The sequence below is a fragment of the Periplaneta americana genome, chromosome 6 (genome assembly GCF_040183065.1).
Source record: "Periplaneta americana isolate PAMFEO1 chromosome 6, P.americana_PAMFEO1_priV1, whole genome shotgun sequence".
NCBI classification, from domain to species: domain Eukaryota; kingdom Metazoa; phylum Arthropoda; class Insecta; order Blattodea; family Blattidae; genus Periplaneta; species Periplaneta americana.
In genome coordinates this window covers 5,422,249-5,447,022 of record NC_091122.1, presented here as the reverse complement: position 1 = coordinate 5,447,022, position 24,774 = coordinate 5,422,249, and the positions used below count along the sequence as shown (strand labels likewise).

The 24,774-nt window shown below is 34.7% G+C and overlaps 1 protein-coding gene across 9 annotated transcripts in view; it reads left to right on the top strand.

Annotated features, from left to right (window-relative positions):
- The window catches only part of LOC138700916 (uncharacterized), a 644,305-nt gene that overhangs the window by 566,091 nt on the left and 53,440 nt on the right, over window positions 1-24,774 (top strand). For all 9 annotated transcript variants that reach the window (XR_011332411.1, XM_069827336.1, XM_069827338.1 and 6 more), the window contains one exon: window positions 19,237-19,290. Coding sequence is in view for 8 of the 9 variants with exons in the window: in XM_069827336.1 (XP_069683437.1) it covers window positions 19,237-19,290 (54 nt within the window). In the remaining variant the exon portion in view is untranslated. The remainder of the gene's footprint in view (window positions 1-19,236; window positions 19,291-24,774) is intronic.

Genomic DNA, 24,774 nt, shown 5'->3' with positions numbered 1-24,774 from the left:
AAATATTTGGGGCTAAGTAGGATGAAGTTACAGGAGAATGGAGAAAGTTACACAACACAGAGCTGCACGCATTGTATTCTTCACCTGACATAATTAGGAACATTAAATCCAGACGTTTGAGATGGGCAGGGCATGTAGCACGTATGAGCGAACTCAGAAATGCATAAAGAGTGTTAGTTGAGAGACCGGAGGGAAAAAGACCTTTTGAGATGCCGAAATGTAGATGGGAGGATAATATTAAAATGGATTTGAGGGAGGTAGGATATGATGATGGAGAGTGGATTAATCTTGCTCAGGATAGGGACCGATGGCGGGCTTATGTGAGGGCGGCAATGAACCTGCGGGTTCCTTAAAAGCTATTTGTAAGTAATTATATTATATTATACTATATCATATTATATTACCTAGGTATATTATTTAACAAAACTCACATCGCAGATGACATGTGTAATAGTTGCTATGGTTACTCAGTTCTGCCAACCTGTAATGTCGCTCTACTTTGCTTTCTCGTGCAAACTCATGCGGTTTAGCCACCAGTAAGAGCTCTGAGGTGAAGTTTAAATTCAATTCCGTATTTTCTGTCCGCCCTCGTTAACTGGCTCTAGTCCGAACCCCCTGCCGGCTCGATCGCCCACCAGTTACGTAGCATTTGACATTTCGCATCTTATCCTGCGTAGGATTGCGGATCCGGGATGGTAAGCCAGACCTCCCCCCGTTAGGAAGACAATTTAATGATAATATTAATAACAGTACAAGTTTAGTCCAGGACAGAACCTAATGAAATCTTGTTTGAGAGGTGTCGAATCGTAACTATTGAAAGACAATACTATACAGGGTGTGCACAGAAAGTATCGATGATTATAAAAATGTATAACTTCGCTGTAAGTAGTCGCACGTGCATGAAACTGGAGACACTAGAAAAAAATGTTATAGACCAGTGATGTCAAAGCAAGCGCATTTTTCTGACCTTGACGTCGTGCGCCGGCAGCAAGAGCTAAGTATGGAAAGAGGAAGGGTTGTGTATATGAATAAGCAGCCTGTTGGATTAAGAAAACATTGGTGCACAAACTTCAAACGGAACATGAAATTTTATGTCGTTATTTTTATATGGCTTCTTTCTGTTTAATATTATCTATATTGTCTGTAAAACAAAAGTACTAACACTGATTTCTTAATATTGCACTTGTGTTTTAAATCTTAATAACATAATAGAGAGTTAAGAAGGAATATTCACTTAAATTCCATAGTAGTATAATATTATACTGTATTAAGTGGATGAAACTCATCATTCATAAAGAAAGTTATATTTCAAAGAAAGAGATTGAGTATGACATGATAAGTTGGAATTTATATTGATGGTATCTTTAGCCTTACAAAAGTAATCAATAAACTAACCAAAACAATATTACAGTACAAAGCAAAGTTACCTAGGTACTGTATCTGTTTTAAGTGTAACTAATATTACATAACAAAACTCTTATCGCATTATGCTTTTAAGGTGATATTTGTGAGCAACTTCCTATCATCAGAATATTAAATTATTTTCTCGAAATCTGCTGAAGCTATAGAGCTGACATTTTTACAACACATGGGCACGTATCTTTTGCTTATGATGTAACAGTAGTTGCTTTGTTAATTCATTTCCTTACAAACAATTTCCATGCGAATATTCTCAAAATTTTCAATACACTATTTTCAGTAATACGTATATACGGTATATTAGATTTACGAAAACATTCTGTAAGGCTACTAAATAAATAGGCCTATACCTGAAAATTTCACTTTTCTATACGTAAAGTTGAGAAAGTATTTCTTTTGAATTAAAAAATGAAACTTGTGAAAAATGAGCATTAAAATTAAAACTTACATTCTTATAATGCACTTACACTTCTCAGACAAATCTAAAAATTACCATGGATACAGTTTTAATAAGTTCTCTTCCCTTTGTCTATTGAATCAGTGCCGGCCATCCCTGAATATAGCTCGACCAAGCGGCATATACCACCTCTTTCGTCTGTCTCTTTCCTTTCCGCTGTAAAGCGCTCAGGATCTCCTGGGCTCTAAAGCGCGCGCTTGCTTCTGTGGGGATCAATTGACATGCCTGGTGTACACTATGCCTCCCAGACACTCAGTGTGGCCAGGCGGGTCGCACAATAGACATCAAGGCGATATATAACACAACATATCCACTGAAAAAGAATTTGGACTCTTGAGGAAGAATCTCTGTGAGATCCAAACCTATTGGCCAGTTGTGTCGACCCTTTCCTTACTGTTCCGTTTAAAGAATTTCAGAGAATTTTGAAGAGAAAAAAGCCCGAAAATGGGCGTAACATAACAGCTACCACATGAGGGTGAGGTCTGTGTGGATAACCTTGAGGCAGATTAAATGGACAATGGAGCAAGACGGACCGCATGGGAAACTACCAGCACGAAATTGATCTTACACTTCTGTTTCTGTGGTATCAAGAGTGATGTCAGAGTTAATCTTATACTTCAAAACGTTACAGTTTTTATCTCCTTGTAGGTCGAATACGGAAGTTTCACTTCACAATAATAATAATAATAATAATAATAATAATAATAATAATAATAATAATAATAATAATAATAATAATAATATAAGTAATAATAATTGATACACTAATATTATAATAAAAAAATTGAAATCAATTTGCACAATATTTATTTATTATTTATTTATTTATTTATCAATATAATAATGATAGTAATAATAATAATAATAATAATAATAATGGTAAAGTAATAGTAATAATAATAAGAGAATTATTAATAATATTAGTAATAAAAGTAATAATAATAGTAATAAAGTAATACAAATAATAGCCCAGCACAATTGATACACTAATATTACAATAATATAAATTGAAAACAATATGCACAATATTTATTTATTTGTTTATTTATTTATTTACCAATATAATAATATTGATAGTAATAATAATAATAATATAATAGTAAAAGTATTAGTAGTAATAATAATAAAAGAATTGATAATAATATTAGCAATAAAATAGTAATAATAGTAATGATCATAGTAATAACAATAATAGCCCAGTAAAATTTATACACTAATATTACAATAATATAAATTGAAATCATGGGCGCAATATTTATTTATTTATCAATATAATAATAATAATAATAATAATAATAATAATAATAATAATAATAATAATGAAAGTAATAATAATCATAATAATAATGATAATGAAAATTTATTTATTTATTTATTTATTTTATTTATTATTAAAATAATAATAATAATAATAATAATAATAATAGTAATAATAATAAAAGAATTAATATTATTAGTAATAAAATTAATAATAATGACAGTAATAATCATAGTAATAACAATAATAGTCCAGCACAATTGGTACACAAATATAATAATAATATAAATTGAAATCAATAGGTATAATATTTATTTATTTACTTATTTACTAATATAAAAATAATATTAATAATAAAAGTAATAATAGTAGTAGCAATAATTTATTTTATTTATTTATTTATTATTTATTTATTATTAATATTTGTGTGCTGAACAACAGCCAGAGGCCAATTATAGTTCAGCACAATACACAAACAGAAGATACAAAGGTGCAAAACAAAAATAAATAATATCATAAATAATCAAAACGAAACTAAACCTTAAAAGGATCTAAATTGTGCCCATGCAAATTGGCATATTTTATGCATCTTCAGACTGGAGAAAGTGATTTTGAATTTGGCTTATAAAAATTTTTTTGAAATCTTAAACCTTTTGTAGGAATACGAAGGCTGATATTGTTTATGATAGACTGACAATCAATATCACCCTTGATAACTTTGCAAAAAAATTGATAATCAAGATTTAGACGTCTAGCATAAAGGCTACAACAGTTAAAATATTTACAGGTAATATCATAGTTAAAGTCAGTGGAATTGGGTATATATCGAAAAGCACATAAGGAAATAAATTTTCTTTGAATATTTTCCAATTTAACCGAATCTGTTGAAGTAATGGAATTCCAGGCTACAGATGCATATTCAAGTTTAGAGCGAACCAAAGTAAAGTATAGAATTAATAGTGACTCAGGAGTAGAAAAAGAATAGGTTATAGACCTTATTAAACCAAGCATTCTTATTGAATGATTATAAATATATTGAACATGATCGTGAAAGTATAATAATAATAATAATAATAATAATAATAATAATAATAATAATAATAATAATAATAATAATAATAATAATATCTCAGAATACGCACCACTACTTTCTTATTTATTGGTTTATGTGTTTCTCTTTCTAGTTGTGCATGTTGGGTACTTAATTGGCTATACGAATAAGTTTACATCTTAAAAAAAGACAATTGCCATCTCCTTTTACGTTTTGACCGAACAATCCATTGTATATATGAGATGGAACATATAATTCATGTAACCGTGAGAAAGACAATGGACTGTTCCTGTTATAGACTGGGACATTGTTTGGCTGTGAATGGTTCTCATTTTGAGCATCTGTTGTAAAGTTTGGTTAGTGATAGTGTTTTGTTTGGTTTTATGGCCTGCTCAATAAGATTTTACATAATTATTTGTCTCAAGTTCGAAGTCCATGAAACAAGTTTAATAAATAGTTAAAAGACATGAAACGAGTGAATGGGTAAAATTTCTACACATTCATACGTAAAATTTAATAGAAATTCGGAATATGTATATTTTAATATAGGGTGTTCTTTAAAAAAAAAAGAAATATTAGTCACACCCTGTATGCCTGAATAATATTTTTCGAATACTGCACTGGTATCATATTGTATGATACACCTTTTTTATGTAAAACTAGCCGTACCCGTGCGCTCCGCTGCACCCGTTAGAAATAAATATAAAGTAATTACATAATTAAAATAGGACGTTTGATCCAGGGAGCATTCGTGTTTGATAGAAGGATAAATCATTTAATATCTTACTTAATTTAAATTGTATTTAATTAATTAAAATACGATCATTTTGGTCCAGAGACACTCATTTGGTGCAATGACAATTCCTTTAACATGTTTCTTAATTGTTATTACATGCATCCATACTTTAATGAACACTGACATATCATTTAGATTTAATGTGTATACTTTATATTACTTGCTATTGTTTTCCATTGAGTTGTGGCAATAACTTAATTTTAACCCTTGTTTTCTACGTATTTAGTAAATGGCGCTTGGCCCACTAAGGTTCTGAACCCTTAAAAAACTTATATTATATTATATTATATTATATTATATTATATTATATTATATTATATTATATTATATTATATTATATTATATTATATTATATCAGAAGTTACTGTAATAACATTATAGCATTATGTCCATCTAGAGAAACTACACTTTCCAATGGTGAAATAATAATTAATTATACAAATCGGTTAATTTAGCGTCTGATATTACTTCATACAAACACAGAAACATTCTCTGTAGGCTATCTTTCATAGCTTTCGATTGTTGTTGTCCAAGGCCCCTTGTAGACGAAGTCATTTGTTTTTTATTTCATTACATGGCCTTAGATGGCAGTTATTTTAATTTTAAAACTTTTTCATCTCATTAAATATCAGTCCTATCAAAATTTTTCAAAGACGAAAACTTATCGAAAATGATTTTTAAAGAAACTTTTGTTATGTAACATTTTTCACAAAAATCAATAATAAGCGAGATAATTCGATTTATTTAATTCAGGCCCCCTTATAAACCCCCTTTTAAATAATGTATTTTGAATGACATATAGCCTAAAATCTAAGTTACAATGAACTTAATTTATATTCCAATTTTCATCGAAATCCGTTCAGCCATTATCGCGTGAAAAGTTAACAAACATCCAGACAGACAGACGGACTGACATACAAACAAAAATTTCAAAAAAGCGATTTTCGGTTTCAGGGCGGTTAATTATATATGTTAGGACCAATTATTTTTGTAAAATCGAAAATTACCAGAAACATTTCGGCTACAGATTTATTATTAGTATAGATAATTATATATATATATATATATATATATATATATATATATATATTTATGAGTAGTATTCCATACTTTTTGAACACGCTGTATAGAAGATAATATTAATAACGCTGATTGTAGATGAGTGGATAGTAAGTAGGAATCATATCGGTGTGTGATGTAGCGCTGGTTTCAGCTCTGCCAATCAAAAGGGGTATCGGATTAGTTTCAAAAGCCATGAAACTGACAGAGCGGAAATATATTATCGATGAGAGCTGGAAGTTATGTTACCTAGTCCGTTCATATAGCGGAAGTCAATTGAACTGCAATGGTATGTATATACGACTTTTGAAGCATTAGGCCTTACCTATGCTGTGAAACCAAATATTTTAACAGATTTACCCATAAAGCACACACACGGAATGGTACTACAGGACAGAAACTGAAAGCATAGCTTTTGACGTGAATACGTCCATAAGTTCGGTCCAATATTAGGATGCCATCCCACAAAGTCGACGGACAAATTTTCAGGCCAGTTTTGTCGCGCCTATAATTTCTAAACTACGCGACATATTTCTCTTTTTATATGATTATTTATTATAGGATTGTCTTGAAATGTATTGCAATGTGCTTCCTACAGACCTCATTTCATAACGCCTTAATATGATGCATAGACTACTTGCTTGACACAGGTGCCGGAGAAGTTGCCGACATAGAAACTTTCAGAGTTTATCAGTCTGCAATGCGGTTCTATTCCACGAGTTTACCAAATTTTTTTTCTGTAGTCTTACTTTCTGTTTCAGTCTACATGATCTAAAATACGGCGTGTACTATATGAAACGAGCATATCGAGTTATTGCTGGGTGTTTAGCAGAAAGTTTCAAGAACATTCCTTCCCATCAACACGGAAATGTAAAAGAAATTATGTCATATCCACTCTTTGTATTTTCTTCTAGCTCGCGTCCAAATAACAAGTACATGAATTATAATATACTAGTGTCTTGTGCAGAAAATACTGCAAGCTGAGCCCATAAGAAGTTCAAATAAAAATTGTTCAGATTTATTTTCGATGAAGAATACCAGACATTTTGAAAGTTATTTGCTTCCATAATAGTGAAACATACACCTTCTGAATGTTTTTTTAATTGTTATCCCGTATTATATTTTCTGTAATATAGGGTGTTGTGAGGAATCTATTGCTAAGATGCGGAAATGAGGCGAATGATACGTCAGAGTTGTAGAATCTTAATTGTCTATCGTAAATCGTTAGCAGCTTCAGTGTTTCATTCGTTGCTGGTTGCGGGAAATAAACTTACTCATCACGGTAGCAAGAAGTGAAATGACATGCTATTTTCCCTACAACAAAATATGCTTGGCAGCGAACACAAATCTAATCGATTAAACCAAAGAAATATTAAATTAATTTTGATGTAGTTTAAAGACGCAGCTAAAATAGAAAGCGTGACTCAATTGAGGACATAGCTGCAAAAAGGGCCCGTAGCCCCATAGGCCCTTTTTCCGGAGAATGCATAAATCGATTCTCCGTAGTTTGTTTGTTATACCCACAAAGTTTCGTTCAAAAATGTGAACCGTAATGCTAATAAACCTGTTTATTTTAATATATTTTATATGCCCTGCACTTTTTTTTTTAATTTCAACTATATTATATATCTCAGAACACCGTTTTGGAGTATGGGCCCTTATTGCAGCTACGTCCTCAATTACTACCAAGGAAAATTAGAGAATCAGACATATAAATATATATATCATACTGCCATTAAATATATGAAAAAGACCCACACTATTTGATTAATACATATAAAAGTGTTTCATTTTTAATAACAATATAGTTACCTTACGTAAGTTTTATAGTTTTCAGTAACATATATATAGCCGTTACTCAGTAAATTATAAAAATGAAGATCTAATATAAAATATTTTTTCACTGCGTCTACTTACTTAAAGCCCCAAAAGGTTTCACTTTCATATCATCAGTATACCAGTATGTGTTGCATTAACTATAATAATACTTCATTTTTAATGGTAATAATATCATCAAACATTCTTAAGTTTTGTAGTTCTTAATATCCAATCCAATACACAGCTGTACTCGGAAAACTACGGACCAGAGAATCAGACCTGTAAATTATTTTTTATACGTTATCAAAAAATTACACAAATGAAGACCGACATATTGGCATTACGATATGAAAGAATCTGAGCCATCTGAACTCTAAGTATGTCAGCAATCCTGTAGGTCATGGCCTTCGTGTAATAGTCTATTGTTTATTGTAGTGTGTGTTTTGTTTTATTCTGAAATGCAATTAATTAGTTCTCAAAACTGACGAAAGATGGATTTTGGAAAATAGGAAAATGATGTAGGAAAATTGACATTTCACTGAAAACTACAATTTTTCTGAAAAACTTTGGGTTCCAAGCTTCAAAATGAGGGGTCATTTATTAAAATCCGTTCAGTCGTTTTCTCGTAATTTCCATTACCAGTTCAAATTATATATAAGATTATATATAATATATTATTATATATTATAATATATTATAATATGAATAATAATTATATAACTACAAGCTAATATATCGAGGGGTAAAATAGGGTTTCAATATTTCGATAACAATAATAATAGCTTTGAAGCGAGTATAAATAACAGCGGGGGGAAAAAATAATAATAATAGCTATACATGAGTTATTTCGTTGTTGCAGCAATAATATTAACAGGGAAAGAAGTTTAAGTTGAAACCCTTAAGCCGATTATACACACGATCAAATTTACTTCAAATTCAATGCTTCAGAAGGCTTTTCGAGACATGCCAATATTTTACAAGTTTATATTTTCAAATCACTTACAATACTTTAAAATTATTTCATTTTGAAGAAATCAAGTAAGAACATGTTCTAATTGGTCAAATACTTGACAGTTATTTGAAGAGATTGACGAATGGTTTTCGCAAATATTATGACGCCAAGAGTGACTAGGATATTGTACGAAATAGAAACATAAAAATTGGAGATTTATCCTTCGAAGAGGTGGAAATATCTTGGAGCAACAGTAACAAATATAAATGACACTCGGAAGTAAATTAAACACAGAATATATATGGGAAATGCCTGTTATTATTCGGTTGAGAAGCTTTTATCATCTAATCTGCTGTCAAAAAATCTGAAAGTTAGAATTTATAAAACAGTTATATTACCGGTTGTTCTGTAAGGTTGTGAAACTTGGACTCTCACTTTGAGAGAGGAGCAGAGATTAAGGGTATTTGAGAATAAGGTGCTTAGGAAAATATTTGGGACTAAGAGAGATGAATTTACAGGAGAATGGAGAAATTTACACAACACAGAACTGCACGCATTGTATTCTTCACCTGACATAATTAGGAACATTAAATCCAGACGTTTGAGATGGGCAGGGCATGTAGCACGTATAGGCAAATCCATAAATACATATAGAGAGTTAGTTGGGAGACCGGAGGGAAGAAGACCTTTGGGGAGGCCGAGACGTAGATGGGAGGATAATATTAAAATGAATTTGAGGGAGGTGGGATGTGATGATAGAGACTGGATTAATCGTGCTCAGAATAGGGACGGATGGCGGGCTTATGTGAGGACGGCAATGAACCTCCGGGTTCCTTAAAAGCCACTAAGTATTATTACATATTATATATCACTGCCACCGGGAGTATACCCAATTGTAGTGTTAATAAATACATACGTTACAATATGAAACAGTTTGACAAATGTCTTTCAATATTGATGAATCTTTGATAATCTTTCACAAGTTTTCTTGTAAAGTATAGATTTGGAAGAAATGTTTGATCGTGTACGAACACTTTTAAACACATCATTGTACCATAGAAATAACATATCTAGGGTCCATAATTCTATGGTGTTTTGGGAGAAGCTGACATGTACAGTTTTGGCAAAAATATTTTATTGTTTAGATATGTTGTAAATACAGTTTTTAACGTTATGACAAAACATGGTAGCTACGTCTAATCACATTAGTACCTAACACTTCTCCTTCTTCTTTCTTGGCGCTACAGCTCATTGTGAACCTTGGCCTCTTCCACGATTTTCCGCCAGTTGTCTCGATCCTGCGAAATTGCTTTCCAATTCCTATATCCCATCTTACATATGTCTTCCTCAACTCCATCCAGCCATCTTATTCTTGGTCGTCCACGGCTTCTTTGGCCCCCAGGATTTCCATTTAATATCCTTTTAGGAATTTCTACGTCATTCATCCGTGCGACATGCCCAGCCCACCTTAATCTTGCTGCCTCTTCCACGATTTTCCGCCAGTTGTCTCGATCCTGCGAAATTGCTTTCCAATTCCTATATCCCATCTTACATATGTCTTCCTCAACTCCATCCAGCAATCTTATTCTTGGTCGTCCACGGCTTCTTTGGCCCCCAGGATTTCCATTTAATATCCTTTTAGGAATTTCTACGTCATTCATCCGTGCGACATGCCCAGCCCACCTTAATCTTGCTGCCTCTTCCACGATTTTCCGCCAGTTGTCTCGATCCTGCGAAATTGCTTTCCAATTCCTATATCCCATCTTACATATGTCTTCCTCAACTCCATCCAGCCATCTTATTCTTGGTCGTCCACGGCTTCTTTGGCCCCCAGGATTTCCATTTAATATCCTTTTAGGAATTTCTACGTCATTCATCCGTGCGACATGCCCAGCCCACCTTAATCTTGCTGCCTCTTCCACGATTTTCCGCCAGTTGTCTCGATCCTGCGAAATTGCTTTCCAATTCCTATATCCCATCTTACATATGTCTTCCTCAACTCCATCCAGCCATCTTATTCTTGGTCGTCCACGGCTTCTTTGGCCCCCAGGATTTCCATTTAATATCCTTTTAGGAATTTCTACGTCATTCATCCGTGCGACATGCCCAGCCCACCTTAATCTTGCTGCCTCTTCCACGATTTTCCGCCAGTTGTCTCGATCCTGCGAAATTGGTTTCCAATTCCTATATCCCAGCTTACATATGTCTTCCTCAACTCCATCCAGCCATCTTATTCTTGGTCGTCCACGGCTTCTTTGGCCCCCAGGATTTCCATTTAATATCCTTTTAGGAATTTCTACGTCATTCATCCGTGCGACATGCCCAGCCCACCTTAATCTTGCTGCCTCTTCCACGATTTTCCGCCAGTTGTCTCGATCCTGCGAAATTGCTTTCCAATTCCTATATCCCATCTTACATATATCTTCCTCAACTCCATCCAGCAATCTTATTCTTGGTCGTCCACGGCTTCTTTGGCCCCCAGGATTTCCATTTAATATCCTTTTAGGAATTTCTACGTCATTCATCCGTGCGACATGCCCAGCCCACCTTAATCTTGCTGCCTCTTCCACGATTTTCCGCCAGTTGTCTCGATCCTGCGAAATTGCTTTCCAATTCCTATATCCCATCTTACATATATCTTCCTCAACTCCATCCAGCAATCTTATTCTTGGTCGTCCACGGCTTCTTTGGCCCCCAGGATTTCCATTTAATATCCTTTTAGGAATTTCTACGTCATTCATCCGTGCGACATGCCCAGCCCACCTTAATCTTGCTGCTTTTACCATTCTTCTAATAGGCGGATCTTTATAGATGGAATACAACCCATTATTATATCGCCTTCTCCATCTTCCTCTCTCGAATACTGGGCCAATTATTTTGCGGAGTGTCTTCCTCTCAAAGGCATCCAAATTTCCAGCGTCCTTTTTTGTTAGGGACCAAGTCTCAGCAGCATATGCTAGTACAGGTCTTATAAGTGTTTTATAGATAGTTATCTTTCTGGTACGAGATAAAATTCTTGAGCAAAGCAATTTTCTTAAGGCGAAGTAAGCTCTATTGGCAGCCATTAACCTCTGCTTTATTTCATATGAAATATCATTAGAATGAGAGTACCTAACACTAATACTAATAAAATGTATTCCTTCTTATGAATCCCTTATTTTTTCCTGAAATAATGAACTTTAAAACTGCTCTCCTGTAAAATAAAGAAAATGTAGTTATCAGCGTCTGCTATAACACCACAGAATTGTAACACGCTCTGTCTTTTCTCTGCTTACTGTACAATCGCTTACTATCGATTTCTCGAGACATCGTCTCGTAGAATGCATGATTGGGTTTTCAGTCTGCAACAATGGCTGCTAGGAACTGGAACTTTAAGGCACTTGGAATAGCATTTCCCTCCTTTTATTCGACTTTCCGTTGCAATTACAGCTTCTCCTCTCCTTCCGCCGTTATTCACGCTCCACTCGTGTGCCTGAGCTAATGAAACTCTAGAGAAAATGTGTCCCATTCTCTTGCAGACTGCAATTATACCGACCGGGTCTGAGTGCAGTACCAGTTTGGGTACGATCAGTGACGCTGTTTATTATGAGTAGTACTGTACATTGCTTTATACTACATGTCACCAGCTATGCCGAGAAATTTCCAATCTGGGCGGTATTCCTCAAAAATGTCTAATACATCACAAATTAGGCCTACAACTGAAAGTTATGGTAAAGTAGGGTGGGTTGAGGCAATTCAGGTATAAAAATAACCCTTTTTTTAAGTTTAGGGACCTATAGTCTTACCATGACTATTACACTCTTACTACGTCACACCACTTTCGACCAATAAAACGGTACGAAAGGACGTCTTTCAACCAATCATAGCCGCTTATCGCACAATTTTATCGCGTCCCTAGCATTTGTTTTATTTTATCGCGTCCTTAGCATTTGTTTAATTTTATCGCGTCCCTAGCATTTGTTTAATTTTATCGCGTCCTTAGCATTTGTTTAATTTTATCGCGTCCCTAGCATTTGTTTAATTTTATCGCGTCCCTAGCCTTTGTTTAATTTTATCGCGTCCCTAGCATTTGTTTAATTTTATCGCGTCCCTAGCATTTGTTTAATTTTATCGCGTCCCTAGCATTTGTTTAATTTTATCGCGTCCCTAGCATTTGTTTAATTTTATCGCGTCCCTAGCATTTGTTTAATTTTATCGCGTACCTAGCATTTGTTTAATTTTATCGCGTCCCTAGCATTTGTTTAATTTTATCGCGTCCTTAGCATTTGTTTAATTTTATCGCGTCCCTAGCATTTGTTTAATTTTATCGCGTCCCTAGCATTTGTTTAATTTTATCGCGTCCCTAGCATTTGTTTAATTTTATCGCGTCCCTAGCATTTGTTTAATTTTATCGCGTCCCTAGCATTTGTTTAATTTTATCGCGTCCCTAGCATTTGTTTAATTTTATCGCGTCCCTAGCATTTGTTTAATTTTATCGCGTTCCTAGCATTTGTTTAATTTCATCGCGTCCCTAGCATTTGTTTAATTTCATCGCGTCCCTAGCATTTGTTTAATTTCATCGCGTCCCTAGCATTTGTTTAATTTCATCGCGTCCCTAGCATTTGTTTAATTTCATCGCGTCCCTAGCATTTGTTTAATTTTATCGCGTCCCTAGCATTTGTTTAATTTTATCGCGTCCCTAGCATTTGTTTCTTTGTTTGCCGACATTTGAAACTGCGCTGGTCTGAACGTCAATAATATATATATATATATATATATATATATATATATATATATATATAAAATTACAAACCACTCCAGTTGATGCACAGCACTTTCAAATATGACTCGCATTGGCATTCAAGAACAAGAATTAATCAAAATCACTGATCATACCTATGCATCTTCTGAAATCCGATTATAAATAAATGAAGAGCACCATTCGGAAATCCTGAATAAGTTGAATACACCATGTAGGCCTAAATCAGCGAGTTCCACTTCTATTACGCACACGTCCAATATAACATCAATTGAACCACCAACCACATTCAAATTTGAAAATTGTACATTCAATAATTATTCATTTTAAAATTATTCATGTTTATTTTTTATGTCATCGTCGTTAATTAAAACTTTTCTAACATTTGTGTATATTAGTTAGGTTATGTTATAGCTTCTGCTACATGATATTATGGATAGTCACGTATCAGAGATTGTTTAATATTAAGATTTATTGAAAATCATCTGTCAAGTGACGTTGATTACTGGGATTCGGATAATTGAAGTGGAATGTTGCATTTTAATAAAAATGAAACTGAATCAACGAAGCTTTCTTGACTAGTAACATTGTCATCGTGTATAATAATAGATCGAGAACTTCTCGACGAGAAGGTATTGCTCACTACTGCCATCTAGCATGCATCTAGCGTAATATTTGTAATGTTGAGATGGTACAATAATACATTTGAAGACAGTTGTATTTTCGTAAGTCAATTAATATTTTATTGTATTGGAGTACTTCGTTACTTCTAATCTTTATATACTTTTTTCTAATCGTGTAATAGTCAATTAAATCCCACTCGAGTTTTGATTTTCTCTAGATAAATCAAAACGTCTAGTGAGATTACTGTTGATAAAATTTTAGCGCTGTGACCTTCTAGAATGATTCTATTGCATTTTCAAAATGTTGGCCTCTTATCATAATAATAATAATAATAATAATAATAATAATAATAATAATAATAATAATAATTTTAAGTTTAACTATACAAGCAACATTTTTACCAATCAAAAAATAGACCCTGCTGAGTTGATGATACACGCAATAAGTAGGAAGGATTATTTCCTTTTAGTTGATGATAATTATATAAGGTGGGTGCTCCTGTTATGGCCATGTTCCTGATATGGCCACCCCCCTATTGTGAGTTAGTTAACCAAAAAATTCGCTAAATTGCAGCAGCATCGAGTGAAAGGGCATCCTGGTGTGTCACTTGATCGTTTTCCATCCAGTCAGGTTGAGCAATATGGCGTCAGTTGCCTGTTTTGCGGTTTTCATGTGACCTCTTCTTATTTTTCTCTGTTAAGTCTCCTTTGTTTTATGCATGTTTTTCAAAGACTTGTTTCATGAAAACCATAGTACTCCATTCAGTTTTTAATGTTATGTTGATTGGTGTTGTCGTTGATGACGTATCTTTTACGAGTTGTTCATTACCAAACGATTTTCGTGAAAGCTTACCTGCTCCTGATATGGCCATATGAAATGCACTATGGCCATATCAAGTTCATTTCACTTTTATTTTTTCACCTGACAAATTTACATGCCTTATAGCTGGGATTACGCAAAAGTTTTGTATTTTAAGAAAAACAACTTAATTTTTTTATGGAAAACCCTGTTTTGACTACACTTTTGAATTATAAAAAAGATTATTAAGTGTCACGTTTATTCATTTTACACCAAAATTATTTAATTTTAGCACAACTGCGCTATCAAACTGAAAACAATCACGATTTGTAGAACATGGAACAAGGGTGGCCATATCATGTGCACATGTTCCTGATATGGCCACTAGGTAGACTTTTGGAATTCGGGACTTTTTGGACAATTAAAGCTATTTTTATGGGGAAAGGAAATTGTTTTAAGAAAGTCCATTGGACTGAGAACGAGTAATAAAAAAGTGGTTTACATTTTTTTCAAAATGGCGGCCAGAAAAATTCTCAAACCTTAGCATGGTCATATCAGGGACACCTACCTTACCTATATATATATAATTTGAACTGGTAATGGAAATTACGGCAAAACTGCTGAACGGATTTTAAAGAGTGACTCGTCATTTTGAAGCTTGGCATCCAAGGATTTTGAGAAAAATAGTAACTTTCAGTGAAGCGTTATTTTTCCTATATAATTTTCCTATTTTTCAAAATCCATCTTCGTCAGTTTTGAGAACTAATTGCATTTCAGAATAAAACAAAACACACACTACAATAAACAATAGGCTATTACACGAAGGTCATGACCTGCAAGATTGCTGACATATTTAGATTTCAAATTCAATTGGTTATTAAAAACTTCTAGACTTATTAAAATAATTTACAGGTATGATTCTGCGGTGTGTAATTTTCTGGGTACAGCTGTGTATTGGATATTAAAATCTACAAACCTTGAGGTGGTTTGATGACATTATTACCATTAGAAATGAAATACTATTATAGTTAATTCCATGATGTGATTATTTTTCATTAATTATACATATTAATGCTATATTGAAGATATGAAAGTGAAACGTTTTGGGGTTATGTAAGTAAATGTAGAGAATATCTTAAATTAGATCTTAATTTCTATAATTTACAAAACTTACGTAAGATAATAATATTGTTATTTACTTTTTAACTTCGCTTTAGAATATGCCATTAGGAAAGTTCAGGATAACAGGCAGGGTTTGGAATTGAACGGGCTACATCAGCTTCTTGTCTATGCAGATGACGTGAATATGTTAGGAGAAAATACACAAACGGTTAGGGAAAACACGGAAATTATACTTGAAGCAAGTAAAGCGATCGGTTTGGAAGTAAATCCCGAAAAGACAAACTATATGATTATGTCTCGTGACGGGAATATTGTACGAAATGGAAATATAAATATTGGAGATTTATCCTTCGAAGAGGTGGAAAAATTCAAATATCTTGGAGCAACAGTAACAAATATAAATGACACTCGGGAGGAAATTAAACGCAGAATAAATATGGGAAATGCGTGTTATTATTCGGTTGAGAAGCTCTTATCATCCAGTCTGCTGTCCAAAAATCTGAAAGTTAGAATTTATAAAACAGTTATATTACCGGTTCTTCTATATGGCTGTGAAACTTGGACTCTCACTCTGAGAGAGGAACATAGGTTTAGGGTGTTTGAGAATAAGGTGCTTAGGAAAATATTTGGGGCTAAGCGGGATGAAGTTACAGGAGAATGGAGAAAGTTACACAACACAGAACTGCACGCATTGTATTCTTCACCTGACATAATTAGGAACTTGAAATCCAGACGTTTGAGATGGGCAGGGCATGTAGCACGCATGGGCGAATCCAGAAATGCATATAGAGTGTTAGTTGGGAGACCGGAGGGAAAAAGACCTTTAGGGAGGCCGAGACGTAGATGGGAGGATAATATTAAAATGGATTTGAGGGAGGTGGGGTATGATGATAGAGACTGGATTAATCTTGCACAGGATAGGGACCGATGGCGGGCTTATGTGAGGGCGGCAATGAACCTTCGGGTTCCTTAAAAGCCATTTGTAAGTAAGTAATAAAATTGTTATTAAAAATCGAATATTATTATAGTTATTAATCAAGTGGGGTTGGGTCTTTTTCATATACTTAATGGCGGTGTAGTGTAGATATTTATATGCGTCATTCTCTTCAGTATTGGCTCGAGAGAGCGCAAAAATTACAGTTCCTAAGGAAAGACCAAAAGGTATTACTTACTGATAAAATAAGAAGCCTACAAAATTCTGTAGTCTCCCAATCATTTCAGCAAGATCTCTTAACAGGATCAAATGATTTTACCGTTTACATTTTAAGCTCTACATGCAGTAACTATACCAAGATGCTAGATTGTTTTTTCTTTTCTATTTTAGGTTAAGCCATATATATATATATATATATATATATATATATATATATATATATATATATATACTAATAATAAATCTGTAAGCGAAATTTTTCTGGTAATTTTCGATTTTCCAAAAATAATTGGTGTTAACATGTATAATTAATCATCCTGAAACCGAAAGTCGCTTTTTGAAATTTTTGTCAGTCTGTCTGTCTGTCTAGATGTTTGTTACCTTTTCACGCGATAATGCCTGAACCGATTTATATGAAAATTGGAATATAAATTAAGTTCGTTGTAACTTAGATTTTAGGCTATATGGCGTTCAAGATACTTTTTTTAAAAGGGGAGTTATAAGGGGGCCTGAATTAAATAAATCGAAATATCTCTCTTATTATTGATTTCTGTGAAAAACGTTACATAACAAAAGTTCCTTTAAAAATGATTTCCGATAAGTTTTATTCCAGGCAAAATTTTGATAGGACTGATATTTAAGTCTTCTGTCTGTCTGTATGTTTGTTACCTTTTCACGCGATAATGGCTGAACGGATTTCGATGAAAATTGGAATATAAATTAAGTCCATTGTAACTTAGAGTTTAGGCTATATGGCATTCAAAATACTTTATTTGAAAGGGGAGTTATAAGGGGGCCTGAATCAAATAAATCGAAATATCTCGCTTATTATTGATTTTTGTGATAAATGTTACATAACAAAAGTTTCTTTAAACATGATTTCCGATAAGTTTTTTTCCAGGAAAAATTTTGATAGGACTGATATTTAAGGATATACAGGAGTTTTAAAATAACAATACAATACATTTTGAACGCTGCCTTAGATTATAGCGTCGTTGTTCCATAACTCCTATGTGCAAAATATAAAATTTTTCAGTAGGAAGAAAAACAGACTTATTCATTCTATGGCAATGGTACATAGGAGATCGTGAATTCTTACATTTTCGAAAGAAAGAAATATAATTACATATAGGAGATTGTATTATTTGCTGTATAACTATTTAACTTATTTAATAGAGCAAAAATCTGAAAATCGATATGTCACAAAGGAGTTATTGCAGCAACGACATCGATGGCTGTAATGAAATTAAAACAAACGACTCCGTCTATTTAAAGCGGCCTTGACGTTTATCAATATTAATATACAGAGAATATTAAATTTGTCTGTTTGTATGGAGTAATCTCAGAAGCTAATTTGAATAATTCCTTCACTATTTGAAATTTGTAGTTTCTCTAGATGGATGTAATACTACATATAAGGAATGAGGTAAGATGAAAATAGATCTTTACGCACAGAAAAATTATCTTCGTACACAATCCACTCTATTAATTTGGAGTGATTTATTAAAGATGCTAATATTAAAATGGATTTGAGGGAGGTGGGATACGATGATAGAGAATGGATTAATTTTCTCAGGATGGGGACCAATGGCGGGCTTATGTGAGGGCGGCAATGAACCTCTGGGTTCCTTAAAAGCCAGTAAGGAAGTAAGTAATTACTTTAAATTTATTTCTAACAAGTGCAGCGGAGCGCACGGGTACGGCTAGTTTGTAATAATTCTGTATCTTGCTTAGGTATGATCAATGTAAATAGGCAAAGTAGACTAAATTGGGCGTTTTCACCAATATAATTCCAAATGCATATTTATCGTAGGAAAGGGAAAACACTAAATACATGTAGTATTACTCTGTAATGGAGCATGTTGTTCAATAAAATGTAAAAAAATACATACATACTGTACATACACACACACATACAAACACATGTTTGTTTGTTGATTTTTCCATTCATTCCTTTATTACCTAAAAATAATGTCTCTTGTTTGTTTCAGGGATCGTATGGAATTGTGAAACTCGCTTATAACGAGGAAGATGAGACCCACTACGTGAGTACCGCGGCACTTTATTGCTGATTGATTTAAATGTTATCAAGTATTTGGACTTCTGACATGGTCAACCATTGTCAGATTTAATAAACACATTGTGTATATCGAGCATTGTGAGTAGGTCGTACACAGTTCTTTGTCATTCATCTTTAGCGTAAAATGACAGCGGCAATGTTCTTAGTGAGCACTCAAAGAGGTAATATAGCGGGCAATGCAGTCCACAGATTATACACGCACAATCACTGGTCACCTGGTGAAAACCTTTTCTAGTACAGATGCGGTAGTGAAAACCATGGATTGCTCCCCTTGTGTAATGGTGACGTAGCTCGAAGTTGGCTGCTTTCCATTCCTCGTTCATCGCTGGGGTGCGGAAAAATGCAGCGTCAATTTCTGCGGCTTTCTGTCGTCGTTCGTCATAAAACTTCGTACTGGCTGGGGTTGGTGTCAGGTTGTAGGTGGCCATTAAATCTTCTATGAAGGACGTTGTTCCTGCCAGCTGGTACACGAGTCGGGTTGGGGCGAACTTGGAGATGCAGAGTGTTCTTTTTATATATCTGGACTTAGCCCTGTCCAAAGTTTTCAGGTTTTAGTAGCTCAGGTACGTCCGTATTATCTCAATGGCATATGAAGCTACTGGTGCGACTTTGAGTTTGAACAATGCAATTGAGGTTCCGAGTGACAGGGACTTGAGGTTTCGTATCCCCATTGTGGCCTTGATTGCCGCGACTGTTCTATCCTCAATATGCCTGGTGAACGTGAATCCGGTTACTTGCAGGGTCACCCCTAGATATTTGAAATATTTTACTATTTCGAGGGTTTGAGTTTCGCAGATAAACTTGTCCTTTGAGGATAATTTTCTTCCTTTTCGAAACTTCATTATTTTCGTCTTGTTTCGGTTTATCTGCATGTCGTTGTCCTGGGACCATACGACTAGGTTGTTGATTGCCTCTTGGATTGAGGTCCTGTTGTTGCTTAGCACAACCATATCATCTGCATACAGATACATTTTCACGTCTTGGGTTGCTACTTTCTGAACCACATCGTGCGTAACCAGATTGAACATTATGGGGCTCAAAGGATCCCCTTGCAATACACCATTCGTTTGTATGATGTCTGGTGATTCAAGAAGACCGTCGCTGATGTTTATTATATTTGTTTCCATGATGTTCTTTATGAGGCTGAAGAACTGATCTTCTGGGCCTAGTACTGCTTTTAAGTTTCTGCATTAGGGTGTTCTGTTTATACCATCGAAGGCTTTTCAACCAAATCACTGCTTAGGCAGCTATATTGACTGTAATTCCTCTGCGTAAATCGCAATATTTATATTTTTCCTTCCAAGAATCGAAGCCCAGCTCACTGCATACGTAGCCAGCAAGGCGACCTCTTAAAGCCAAGAAACTCTAACAGAATCTTAACTCTAAACTGAAAATCTTTCCTGACGTAAAGTCCCATTAAATAACTTTCACTTCGGAAGTGCAGACGGGGAAGTAGGCTACACGAGATTTGCATGGCACCATTTCTTATGCCGCCGTAATGAAACGCTCGTTTCGAAGCCTTCGGTGTCTCCAAATCCAGTCTGACAAGAAAACATCCGCGACGAGGCACGAACCCCGCATTTTAACGAAGTCACGTCCTAGAAGGGAGCTGCCTTGCGCCGCGGAATACCAAAGCCGGGGCCGCTGCCAATAAAGAACCGGGAGCGAGCAGAATTGGAATTCCCACCCTCTCCGAACCTCTCCCACTATTCTCTCTCCTTGCGAAGGCCTTGGGAGGTACTTCTCAATTACAGCATTCCAAGCGGCCTTGTGTGAGGGCTAGATATCAATAGTAAGGTCCACAAGGTTAGATACACAGTAGAGGTGGCGAGAAATGATTTCACATGGGGTAGGGTTTAAGGTATATGTACACCTTTACATACAAAAAATTTTCTTTTGTATAATTCTGCTCTGTAAAATTTTATATAATTGAGAATGGTACCAGAAAGAGAATGAAGTGAACAGTTCCCTTGAAATTATGTCTAAATTGTTTTTAAATAGTAATATGCGTTACAAGAGCGGTATGTTGAAGTTTTCATGTTCGAGGAAAAGTTTGAAAAAGCGAAACGTAGTTGAGCTTTTTTAATTTCCGAGAATTGAAAGAAAACATACCGCTCGTGTATCGTACATTATTTTGTGCGAAGATCGTTTTTTACATACCTGAAAGAGGAATTTCTAATTAGTTGCAATGAAATCTCCATCTTGGTTTCTGTTCAATGACGCAAATTTGCAAAACAAAAATATCTGTCTTCAACATTGTTGCTATAAAATGTTTTCTGTGTTTACTATACTCCAACAGGCCGTGATATACATGTCTTTTTTTTCCCCCAGTCTATGATGAGTCTGGAATCTTGTTGATTTTTTCACGGCTTCCTTAATGTTACTTGCATCACGAATGCAGTAAATTTAGTGGAGTTGTAGAGTTTACATAATTTTTGCAAATATTTAAAAACAATAATTGACAGTGCAATTTAGGTGAAATTGCAGTGGTAAGTTTCCAATTTATAATTATTACTATATTGAACGTCTCTAAAAATAATATGTTAAAATCCTAAAGCAGTAAAATCAATATGTTACTTAAGCGGTAAGAAAAGGGAAATTGTTATGTGTGTTAGGTTGGGAATACTGAATGTGGAATTTTAGACTTTCCGCGGATTGGTTTTGTGCGGAAACCAAGCAAATACGCACGATCTCGCACAAAATTATTTTGTTTATAATTTTGACATGCAACTTGAAACATGATAGCTCATGCAGTTTTCAAGATACAGACACAGTTTTTTCACTGTTTTATAGCTAAAACTATTCTTTACTGCCTGACATAGAGCTATTTTTTTATTTTTATTTACATTAATTCCTCATAGAAGCTATCCTTTATATGGTCGTCTTTCTCTTCTGTAGGGGCATGAGCATTTATAACTACGATATCGCACCATCTACCCTTAAGTACTAAATATGATAACCTGTCACTGATAAATTCGACCTTTTTTACTGCTGATTTTATTCTTCCGAGGCTTACTGTTAGGTTTCGTAACAAACTGTTTTTTACGGTGATGGATTGTTAGCCCTTCGCCCAACCCCCAAGCTGGAGGACCACCCCTTATCGGCTGTTCACGACTGCTTATTCAATATATTCGCAGCTACCCTCCATATCTGGAGGCCGTCTCCTCTATCCGCAACCTGAGGACGCGCCATGCCGTGGTGATAGGGACCACAATACATGTGATATGTTAGGAGAAAATCCACAAACGATTAGGGAAAACGCGGAAATTCTAGTTGAAGCAAGTAAAGCGATAGGGTTGGAAGTAAATTCCGAAAAGACTAAGTATATGATTATGTCTCGTGACCAGAATATTGTACGAAATGGAACTATAAAAATTGGAAATATTTATCCTTCGAAGAGGTGGAAAAATTCAAATAACTTGGAGCAACAGTAACAAATATAAATGACACTCGGGAGGAAATTAAACGCAGAATAAATATGGGAAATGCCTGTTATTATTCGGTTGAGAAGCTTTTGTCATCTAGTCTGCTGTCAAAAAATCTGAAAGTTAGAATTTATAAAACAGTTATATTACCGGTTGTTCTGTATGGTTGTCAAACTTGGACTATCACTTTGAAAGAGGAACGTAGATTAAGGGTGTTTGAGAATAAGGTTCTTATTAAAATATTTGGGGCTAAGAGGGATGAAGTTACAGGAGAATGGAGAAAGTTACACAACGCAGAACTGCACGCATTGTATTCTTCACCTGACATAATTACGAACATTAAATCCAGACGTTTGAGATGGGCAGGACATGTAGCACGTATGGGCGAATCCAGAAATGCATATAGAGTGTTAGTTGGGAGGCCGGAGGGAAAAAGACCTTTGGGGAGGCCGAGACGTAGATGGGGAGATAATATTAAAATGGATTTTAGGGAGGTGGGTTATGATGATAGAGACTGGATTAATCTTGCTCAGGATAGGGACCAATGCCGGGCTTATGTGAGGGCGGCAATGAACCTCCGGGTTCCTTAAAAGTCATTAAGTAAGTAAGTAATGCTTCATAACATGATGTGGCATTTAAAGATCCTTGGCACGCGGCAATTTAAAGGCATTTTATGATGTGGGAACATGAACATTTATATAACCCATTAAAGGGGATGCTTTTGTGAATTTTAAAACTTCTACAATTTTCATCTAAAGTATATTGATTTTAAACTACATAAAGATGCTTACAATACTATCATCTGTACAACGTTATCTTTTCCCAAAAAATTTTAGATCAACTCCTTTCTTCTTTCACATCCGAACAAGACATTGCACGTCTGCCAGCTCTTCAAGAGAGTGAGTCTGGAGCTTGGTTACACGCATTACCTTCTCCTCACATCGGCACCCTAATAGATAGTACATCCTTTAAAATCGCAATGGCCTTACGCCTTGGTTGTAAACTCTGCCAGCCACACCAATTTATTTGCGGAGGAATTGCTGATATTTACGGTCATCATGCACTCAGCTGTGCGAGGAGCAAGGGTCGCATTCCCAGACATACATCACTCAATGATATCATTAAAAGACCTCTGACTTCTTGTGGCATCCCGTCTCTTTTGGAACCACCAGATATTAGTCGCGCAGATGGTAAACGACCCGATGGTCTCACCTTAATTCCATGGTCTAGAGCAGCGGTGGCGAAAATGTAATCGTGCGCCGAGCCACTGTGTAACCTGCAACGTGCATAGCACCTATGAAGGGAGGCGGACACCCGAAGGGGAAGTGAAGCAACTGTGTGACTTATTAACGGATTTTCATTTTCCTTACGTCAAGCACTTAAATATAATTTTATACAGTACAAGGCTACAAACTAATGTTTAGTACGTGTAACGAAGAAAGAAATGAACAATATCATAACCTAAAATTGTCTTCAGAATGTCTCTGCGACAGAGTTTCAAAATCAGGAATTATGTCACTTACTGCCAGTCGTAGTTGATCACGAAGGTATTTGTCTGTCAGTCGTGATCTAAATTTGGTTTTTGCTATTTTCATTGTTGAAAATAATTTTTCACAAACGTGAGTTGTAGCGAACATGGCTTCAACAGAGCAAGCGAAAGAACGAAGCTTCGGATATTTATTTTTTGGCAAAGATTTGAAAGTTCAACATTTGTCAAGTCCTTACATCTAGCTTTCATTTGACATCACACAGTAAATCAGAGAGTTCAAATTGAAGAGCTAACCGCATTATTCGTACATCTGCTGAAAAAGGGTCGACGTACAGAGATGATGATGATAATAATAATAATGATGATAATAATAATAATAATAATAATAATAACACAAACTTTTAATGTTTCATCAGTAACATGTAGCATAATGCTGTTTTATGTTATACAACCGTTTTCCTCGTAATACTTGTGAACAAATCATACATTTAATATTCTCATCATATTGACAGCAAAAAAATGCGTCCTCCCATCC